General features: G+C 35.5%; 1 protein-coding gene across 1 annotated transcript in view; it reads right to left on the bottom strand.

Moving 5' to 3' along the window:
- Positions 1-9322: 9322 nt before the first annotated feature.
- glrx5 (glutaredoxin 5 homolog (S. cerevisiae)) overlaps positions 9323-10401 on the bottom strand; it is a 5723-nt gene continuing 4644 nt past the window's right edge. Inside the window, exon 2 of the mRNA XM_016455504.1 lies at positions 9323-10023. Within this exon, the coding sequence (XP_016310990.1) occupies positions 9851-10023 (173 nt within the window). The 3' untranslated portion in view covers positions 9323-9850. The remainder of the gene's footprint in view (positions 10024-10401) is intronic.

Raw genomic sequence — 10401 nt, 5'->3', positions numbered from 1 at the left:
CCACATCGTGACGTAGCCATGTGGGGGCGTGTTTAAACGAGGCGTTTTAGGTAGGCGTGGTTGACTTAACTTTTATAAAGAATATCTCTTTGGATTTGAGACTTTAGTCTTTGCAACTTTACAGATCTTCTTTATGCACCAAGAGCTTGTAACACTCCAAAGAGAAAGGAAAAATTGAAATCGCGTCATATGACCCCTTTAACATTTGGCTTCATTACACACTGTTTTGCATTTTAGCTTTTTCACATTTGGCTCCCAAACTCTGGAATAGCCTTCCTGATTGTCACGGAAACGGGTGTGTGGAGGCAGGCAAGACGACGAGGATGACAAGGATTCCAATAATGCGGGAACACTTCTCATAACACCCGATGTACTTGCTACATCGTTAGAAGAATGTCATCTACGCTAATATTAGTCTGTTTCTCTCTTATTCCGAGGTCACCATAGCCACCAGATCCAGTCTGTATCCAGATCAGATGCTCACTGTAGTCACCCGGATCCAGTACGCATTCAGACCAGATGGTGGATCAGCACCTAGAAAGGACCTCCACAGCCCTGAAAGACAGCGGAGACCAGGACAACTAGATGAGCCCCAGATACAGATCCCCTGTAAAGACCTTGTCTCAGACGACCACCGGGACAAGACCACAGGAACCAGATGAGTCCTCTGCACAATGTGACTTTGCTGCAGCCTGAAATTGAACTGCTGGTTTTGTCTGGTCAGAGGAGAACTGGCCCCCCGACTGAGCCTGGTTTCTCCCAAGGTTTTTTCTCCATTCTGTCACCGATGGAGTTTTGGTTCCTTGCCGCTGTCGCCTCTGGCTTGCTTAGTTGGGGACACTTCATTTCCAGCAATATCGTTGACTTGATTGCAAATGATTGCAAAGATACTATTTAAACTGAACTGAGCTGGATGATGACATCACTGAATTCAATGATGAACTGCCTTTAACTGAAAAATTAGTGTTTACTATTGTCATTTTGCATTATTGACACACTATTTTCCTAATTAATGCTGTTCAGTTGCTTTGACACAATCTGTATTGTTAAAAGTGCTATATAAATAAAGGTGACTTGACTTGACTTGACACTGTAAGAAAAACATTTCCTTGAGCCCTAAAACACAATACAATGAAATATGTAATTCGAACTTCAGGATGTTTAATTTTGGACAGTAATGTTCTCACAGGTTCTTGTATCATCACATCATTCCGCTAATGTGAACAGAACACCATGTTTGTCGGTACCGCAACTGCTATCTATATGAAACATACAGTAACCAGTACATTTTAAAATCATACAGTACATTTTAGTGAATCACAGAAAGAAAGAAAGAAAGAAAGAAAGAAAGAAAGAAAGCTGTTGTAAATAGCTGTACACCTGTATTTATTGCTGCCATAAAGCAACCCATCCTTTTTGCAGAATTCCGTACCCAGTCAAACTTACAAACTCCCAATACAGAACTTTGGGTTAAGAAACAGAAGCCATTTGCATTATTATACAGTGTACAATCAGAATGTTTTTTTTTAATGTATTAATTATTTATTTAATGCAATATAAGCCAATTATTGGATTGTACTAATTGCATTTGTACTTTTTTTGTGAATGATCTCATCATTTATGGAATAGCATTTTTTTTCTTCAAATAGACTATTTGTTCCCTGAAAGAAAATTTAATGGGACTGTTAAGGAATTGGATTTGTTAAAAGGAATGAGAACCAGAACCAGAAATAGTAAATTTATTAAAATCGCCATGTCTAGTTCGCAGCCCTGTTAAATGCATGCTTAATTATATAACACAGCCGACTATTTGTTCCCTGAAAGAAAATTTAATGGGACTGTTAAGGAATTGGATTTGTTAAAAGGAATGAGAAATAGTAAATTTATTAAAATCGCCATGTCTAGTTCGCAGCCCTGTTAAATGCATGCTTAATTATATAACACAGTCATGCATATTAACCCAGTTTATCATGTAATCGTTTTTTCCTTTATATTTTTCTTGTACAGTACAACACATAGCTATGGCATGTCATTTTACATTTGTAACATCAGACATGATCACAAGTGTTAGAAGTAAAATGAGATATAAAATGAAGAAGGCAGTTTAGATAACTGAATGTTTGTTAACTCTCTCTCTCTCTCTCTCTCTCCCACTCATGTTCTCTTTCTTCCTCCGCCACCTCCTTCTCTGTCTGTCTGAATTTCTCAAGCTGTTGAAGGCTTGTGACCAGGCCTCCATGCGTTTCCATCGTTCAGCTCCAGGGCTTGATACATCACAATGATAAGAGAGCAGTAGGGATATGTTAATGTGAAGATGATGTCAAATCTCTTTTAATTAACCCAGTGTGCGCTGATGGACAGCTGCCTGATTCCCACAGGGGAGGAACTTAACATAGCAGACCGCTTCTCTCATAATGCTTTTGCATATTTGAGAAAACAGATGCTCAGAGAAATATCACACTCAAGAAAGATTTACAGATGGCTACTCCTTACATTAACAATCACACAAACTCCTTACTTTAACAACCACACAACTCATAATAATGTACAAATCTTGTATATTAGTTGGAGTGGAGGTGGGTGGAATCTAAGTGTAAAAATCTGATTGAACCGTATAACTATGATGACAATAATGTTAAATCACTGTACTTTTTTAAAATTATTTTTCTGCTTTTATGTAAATGAACAATGTCTATTTACAACAAGGTAATGACACAGTTGATGGTAGCTATTGACTTGGGGAAAAAATAACCATGAAAGTCAATGGCTACCATCGACAGTTTGGTTACCAACAATTTACCTACTGTCAAGGTACAGGTTTGGTAAATTATGACAGAATTTTCATTTTTGGGTGAACCATCCCTTTACATTAATTCAATTAATAAGGAGTAACAAAAACTGCATGTAAAATAATTTTAGAAGAAATTGTTTATTTTGATTATCTCGTTTTTTAATGTATTATTATTATTATTGTAAGCATCATACTATTTTCTGTGCGATATTTTAAACTAAAATGTAAAAATGTGTATTTACAAACTGAATTGTGACTGGCCGTGTCTTTCCTGCATATATTGAACTATTTATATCCACCTTTACACAGCTTTGTTCCAAACTGGATATTTGTATTTCAATACACTGAGAGGCTGTGTGCTATAAAACAAAACCATTCAATTTCATTGTGTGATACAATGCAAATGACAGAACACTTAAAATTAACAAATTAATATCTATAAGTAACTATCACGTGTCTTATTTGGCAGCTCAGAAATACAGTAGAGGAAGAGCTCACATAATGTCCCCCAAATACAGTAAATGTCTAGTATCCAACAAATGTACCCAAGATCTTGAACTATTACTCTCATGCATTTTATTCAGTTGGACAGAAATGGGGTGAAAAACAGTCAAGGCAGTTTTGTTCCTGTGAAAAATATTTCAGCAACACTTTTTGTGAGTTTACTCACAGTAATACTTCATTTTTGAACCATTTATTGCAGAGTTATATGTGTGTGCACTGTAAAAAGCATAACTGCATAATTACAATAAAAAAAAAATTACATGTTTATTGCAATGTACCTTGTGGCATTGCAAAAGTAGAGCAAAGATCCGGTTATATAATCATACCCGAAACTCATTTCAAATTCCCAAGCTGTTTACAATCTAATCGTAACCCCAAATGCATGAATGAATGAATGAATGAATGAATGAATGAATGAATGACCTACATATGAGTAAATTGCTGTGTTGTTGTGTATGTTTCAGCAGAATCTGTTACTACTATTTGCAAAAGTCTAAAATTTGACTTTGCCATAGGCCAAATCTCTTTAGTCTTCATTTATGAACATCCAAAGTACAGCTGACATCTACATATTTTTGTTGGAAAGGTAAATCAATAATTCATGATAAATGAAAAACAAGCTACACAATTTATTAGTGAAAACAGGTTACAACATTTGCTTACTGCCACTGTAAAATTTGTCTCACCCTGAATCTGGTTTGGACGTCAATCCACTGTCAAGTGTTGATTGTGTCACAAAATCTTTTGGATTAGTAATGTTTAACGCTGTTAAAAAGACTTTTGATAAGAAGTAGATACAATTTTCCAGTTTGTTATATCCTACTATAAAATTCTACTTTATATTGTCGTTTTTAAACACTTTAACTAATTTCTCAACTGTACGGTAGCCATTCCTTCTTTTGTGTTTAACAGCTAAAAGAAATGTTTACAGATTTAGAACAACTTGAGGGTTAGTTTGACAGAATTTTCATTTTTGGGAGAACTGTCATTTTAATAATGAAGCAGCTTGTTAGGGTTAGTGTTAACGTTAGCTGCGTGGTAAGATTTTTAAATAGGGAACTTATTAATGTAAGTGAGGAAGGTGATTAAAACAGGATTAGTGGCAGAACCGGTTAGAGTTAGGGCTAGTGTTAATGTTAAGAGTTACATGTTAGCATTGTGTGTTATTGAGGGTGTTAGTTAGTCCTACACTCTTCTCAAAAGAGCTGTTAGCATTTTTTAGCATCATGCTAACAAAAACATAAAGCTGCATCAAATGTCATGATCAAGCATGTATTAAAATGTTTCACAATTCTGTTTATCTATTCGGGAGGAAAGTCAATCAAAACTATATAACAAAGTACAACTGCAGTAAACTGACAATGCAGTGAGTTGCACAGTGATTAGTAAATAACAATACAACAAACAGTATTACAACAATTTAGAATACTACCAAAACAATGGGAAAACACTGCTACGTCCAAAATCGCAAAATCTCATGAGTAATTATTACTTTGCGACCGCTAAAAGAGTACGTTCTAGTATGAATGAGTGTAGTATGTAATGTAGATGCACTACATTCGCCACATTGTCATTGTCATGTGACCCACCAGCATCAGTTGCGTCGCTTCACTGCCATTCACAAATCTTCTCCCGTGGCCTTGTGGGATAGTAAAATGTCTATTGCATGCACACTTCAGTTACAACGGAAGTAGTAGGTAGCTATACTTTTTGCCTACTCTTTTATGAGTACTGTAAATTTGAACATACTTCTTTTGTCACATACTCTTTTTCGCCTACTCTATAGTAGGGAACTATGCGATTTTGGATGCAGCCACTTGTTTAAAAAATGGCTGTTTCATCAGCCAAATAATCGGTATGTTGTTAAACACATAGTGTTTATCCCTCACCTCGTTTTTATTCCTGTCTAAAATTAAATATGGTCTATGGTCTAAGGTCTATGCTAAGTATTTCATTCACATGATATGTTCAACACTACAGTTCTGAAAAAAAAAAGCCTTTTAGCAAACACATCAGTACTTCTGAACAAATGTATTAATGTAAAAAGTCTTGTTTTGATAGAGGACATAATTTGATCATAAGTAAATGTGCACCATAATGTTTAAATTCTAAACATGAGGCAAACTTATGAATTTATACTAATTCATCATACCCAAAAGGCAGATCTGGACTGGTTGATTACCCGCATAATTCAGTAATGTTCACATGTCGGAGATATAAAATACAGTACATGTCATCTTTGATCCAGTGTCTGGGAAGTAAATCTCCCCCCTGTGGAAAGTTTGGTCATGCATGTCAGAGTCTAGTGTCAGATAGAAGTATAGATGTAGACAAAAATAATGACAAGTAGGTTGAGGATGGTTCCAACAATCCACAGAAAGGCCAGGATGGACTCTTCCCTGCTCTCCCTCTTCTGTGGTCTTGGGGTTTGATGCGTGATCGCATAGTTCAGCATTTTCGCCTGGTGGGTCTTTTTGAAGCCGGTCTGCATGAGAATGACAGATCCCTTTTACACCAAGAGGAGAAGAACAGATGAAAGAGAGAGCTTTCAGAAATTATGCCATAACTAATGAAGAAGACAAATTTAGCACATACTAAATGTGATAATTATGATGTCGTGAAATCTTGTGACAACTCATAGTTCATCATATCCATTAACTTGTCAAACAAAGAAACAAATAAATAAATAAAAATTGCAATTACACAATGACTTGAATGCACCTCATCTATGATGAATGCATACATTCAGAGTAAGAGTTATAACACACACACACACACACACACAGTATTGGGGAGTAACTTAACAATTTAATTACAAAATAAATGTAACTGTAATCTGTAATAGTGTAACAGAAAAATGTGTAATTAAACTACAGTTACTACAATTATAGTTAATGTTATCGATTACAAAGGGGGTTACATCTTAATACTTGTATTCATATTTACTATTTCTTGTTATGATTTTAAATCTGTATTTAACCACAGAACGATCTCAAAGTAAAAAGAGGTGCTAAAATCTGATTTTGTGGTGGCTGTGCTTTAAAATGTAATTATTATAATCTTAATTCAAATGATGAGGTATTTGGAAAGTCTGACCATAATCAGTGTTGAGTACTACTGTAAGGTTAACGCTGCCTGGTTTAAATGTTTAAAAACGATTAACAGTTGAAAACATTTGTTAGAAACATAGAAATGTAATCAAGAAGTAATCAAATGTAATCAGTTACATAACTTTAATACATTATTTGAAATAGTTATAATACTTATTACATTTTAATTAGGGTGAAATATTTGTAGGGTAAAAAAAAAAAACATTTTTCTTAATGGTTATACCACATGATATTTTTAAGTAATTAAATTTCAATTTTTCAAGAAAATTATTTGAAAAGTTTTCAGAAACACATGATATCAACAAGAATACAAAAAGTACATCATAAGAAGTTGACACATTTGTTTTAATATAGATTTTTAAATTGTGGGTTTCATCAGATCCACATTGGCTGAACTCTCTTGAAAAACTTCCATCAATTTTCCAAACCACTTGTCCTGTGTGGGGTCATTGTGGTTCTGGAATCAGTCCCAGCATCAGATGGAAAGATGCTGCGTGGCTTTTGATTGCATGGGAAACTGAAGAAAAAATGAAGGAAAACCACGCCTGGACTCAAACTTGCTGTGAGACAACATTGATACCCGCTGAACCACTGTGCATGGGAACCATTTCAAGTTAGACAATTCTGAAAATGTTTATTTTATAAAAAAAATACAAGAAAATAAAACTTCAAAGATTCCTCTAATAACCCCATAAGAGAAATGTTTTTCTCCAAGTACTTTAAATATATTTGAAGTTTGTGTGAGTACAGTAATTTGAAAATCCCTGAAAAGGGTTCCTACACTCTCAAAAATAAAGGTTCTTTATTGGCAGCTCTGGTACCATGAAGAACCTTTAACATCCATGGTAGATTTCCAACTGCACAAAAGGTTCTTTATAGTGGAAAAATGTCCTTTAGATTATTAAAGGTTATTCACACTAAGACAAATGGTTCTTTTAAGAACTGAAAGGTTCGAAGCACAAAATGGTTCTTCTATGGCATTGCTGTCAAAATTCCCTTTTGGAGCATTTATTTTTTGCAAGCTAGAGATTCTTCAGAAGGTTCAGCCAGACCTTTTTTTCTTGGACAGTTGGGTGCATACAGTACTTCAGAGTGTCTCTTGTTTACAAGGCCTGATTCTACATAAACACCTCCATGTGAGGTAGAGTGGTGACCCCCAGTGGCTATTTCATCCCATTTGATCTCAACTGCTTTAACTTTCCATGATCATGCTCATGCAAGGTGCTTACCTGACACAGCATCTGGAAAAGTTCCTTGCCTTAAATCGTCTTATCTGGGAAAGATTGTGGAAAATTACATCTTACCATGTTCCAGGACTCCAAGGTTTGGTCCTTCTCAGCCCATCTGTGGACAAGGGATTATTTAAATACACCTTCACACGGTATGTATTGACTATGGCTTTAACTGAGATGCTTACACCATTTCTTTCCAGTTTTCGATTTCTTCCAGAAAATCATCTTCCAAAAACCACGAGCACAGTCTATTGTGCGCCACAAAGTCTCGGAGGTTCTGGCACCAGTGTTTTTATTAAGGCCATGGAAACTCGTTGCGAACTGACACTTTTAGATTTCCAGTCCTGGGTGTTCTTGAAGATATAGCTCTGACAGCTGCTTTTGTACCTTCTTCCTGCTCGAGTCTCAGCTGTCTTCATGTTCCTTCAGAGCAGAAGTGTCAGACACTCTTCAGGCACTGGCACCAATGACCTGATTCTGTTGGCAAACCAAATCCACATGGAGAAGAGTGGCATTCCCTGCTCCCTCTGCCTCCTATATTAGAAAAGCTGGTGTTGCCTAGCAACCATCTTACAGGGAAGCGAAGGAGTGCTGGGATATGAAGGCTTTTGAGAGGATGGTGAACATGGAAATCATGCAGGCAAATTGTTGCAGCTGGCAAATCAACCATTTTATATATATATATATATATATATATATATATATGCAGATGTACTGTGAAGAACTACCCTAAGAACCTACCAACAATTAGTGTGATTCTGATCTATTTGAATGAGTGAGAGGATGGTGAACATGGAAATCATGCAGGCAAATTGTTGCAGCTGGCAAATCAACCATTTTATATATATATATATATATATATATATATATATGCAGATGTAAAAACAATTCATATACAGTGACTTGCCGTGCAAGGAATAAAATAAAGAAATTATAAATGTAAATAGGTTGATGCCATAAAAAAAAAAATATATATATAATAATAATAATAATACAAATTCTCGACCCTAGAAACGTCCCCAGCAGATTCTCATGAGTGTCAAGGCCTATAAGTCTTAAAAAAAAGAAAAGGAAAAAAAGAAAGAAATTTCAGATATTTCAACCCTTTTAAGACGTGCAAAGTTAGTTGCTGTGTGATGCAAGTCTCCAAAAACTTAATATTTAAAAAATAATTTTCCCCTTAAAACTATTTTACAAACTTTTCCAAAAACGTAATATTTAAAAATGTTCCCCTTAAAACTATTTTACAAAAGTTTACAAACTTTTTTCCAAAACCAAAATAAGCCAACATGAATTTATAATTGATTTTAGTAATTTACAAATTTAAAGAATTTTAATTAAAATAATAAAATAGAGTAATTTTCTTAACATTTTTCTTGTTTCTTATCAGTCATGATCTGAATCTATAATGACATCAATTTTGCATTTCTATTTGAACATTTCAGAATGTCAATACCACCTGTAAATATTGCCAGTACTCTTGTAGCTTTGAGGGCAATGGACTGTAAATATTAGACAAAAAGCAGTTTTAAAAAACTATTGCGTACTCTAGTGGACACATCTGAAACTACAATATTTTCCCCCCAACACAGAATATCTCTCTCACACTCTCACTCACACTCTCTCACACTCTCACTCACACACACACACACACACACACACACACACACACACGAGTAACTGGCACAAAGGTGTTGAGTATCACCCTCTCTAAACATATCTTAGACACGAAATAACATGACAGACACATTACAGAATGAGGAAGAGGGAAATCTCTATCAAATAAACAAGCATGTTCCTTCTAATGACATCAGACACGGAGAATTCATACTCTTGTGACACACCCAGCAGCTTTAGTTTCAAACAATGCGTGCTTTAAAATATTTTATTGACAAAAAATGATACACATCTAAAATACATTTAATAATATATTTGAAAATACAACATTTTAAATATGCAGTGGTCTAACGTTAGAGTATCTGAAATAAAGACAAGCACACTGCAATAGAAATGTAATCATCATGTGTAATACGGTAAGTCTAAGTCAAGTGTTTTACAGTGATTTTTCAGAATTTGGGAGGTTTGACATCACTTCCTTCAGTCATCTGATGACAGTTTGGACTTCAGCAGGTCAAGTCACTCTTCACAAGTCAACCTTTGGGAGGTTTACAATGGACAATCATCCCAAAGACTTGTCTTTGCTGACTGGACTCCTACTTGGACTCTTTTTCTTGATCCAGGAGAGCCGATCTGATTCCCAGCTTCTGAAGTTCCTCTGCCAGATCTCCACTCTGATGCATCTGAAGAAGAATATCGCAGCCGCCAACAAACTCACCGTTGAAGAACACCTGTGGAATCGTCGGCCAGTTGGAGAAACTCTTTACTCCTTTCAGGGGAAACAAAGTCACAAGTCAGCATTTAACAATTTCTACATGCTTAACTCTTACACTAATCTCTGGAATTCATTTTATGTGACATAACTATTCGCTTCTCATTTTAATTCCACTTAAGCACCTCAGAGTCTAGGCTTTACGGTTTTAAACTGCCCTCAGTCATGTAAGGTTAACACTCGTGCGGTGTTCGATACATCGATGTATCATCACAGAGATTTGATGATACAAGTATCGATACAGCTGGTCCTGTATCGATATTGTGGCACGAGTGTAGCAGTGGACCGCGCTTAATTTGAATACAAGAACACCGTTTAAAACACAGTAGAAAAGTGCGAGGTTTCTAAAAAATAATGAATAGAGCATAATATATA

The sequence above is a fragment of the Sinocyclocheilus anshuiensis genome, unplaced genomic scaffold (assembly GCF_001515605.1).
Source record: "Sinocyclocheilus anshuiensis isolate Anshui unplaced genomic scaffold, SAMN03320099.WGS_v1.1 scaffold135, whole genome shotgun sequence".
NCBI classification, from domain to species: Eukaryota; Metazoa; Chordata; class Actinopteri; order Cypriniformes; family Cyprinidae; genus Sinocyclocheilus; species Sinocyclocheilus anshuiensis.
The sequence above is the reverse complement of the archived record's forward strand: the minus strand, read 5'-3'. Positions and strand labels throughout refer to the sequence as shown.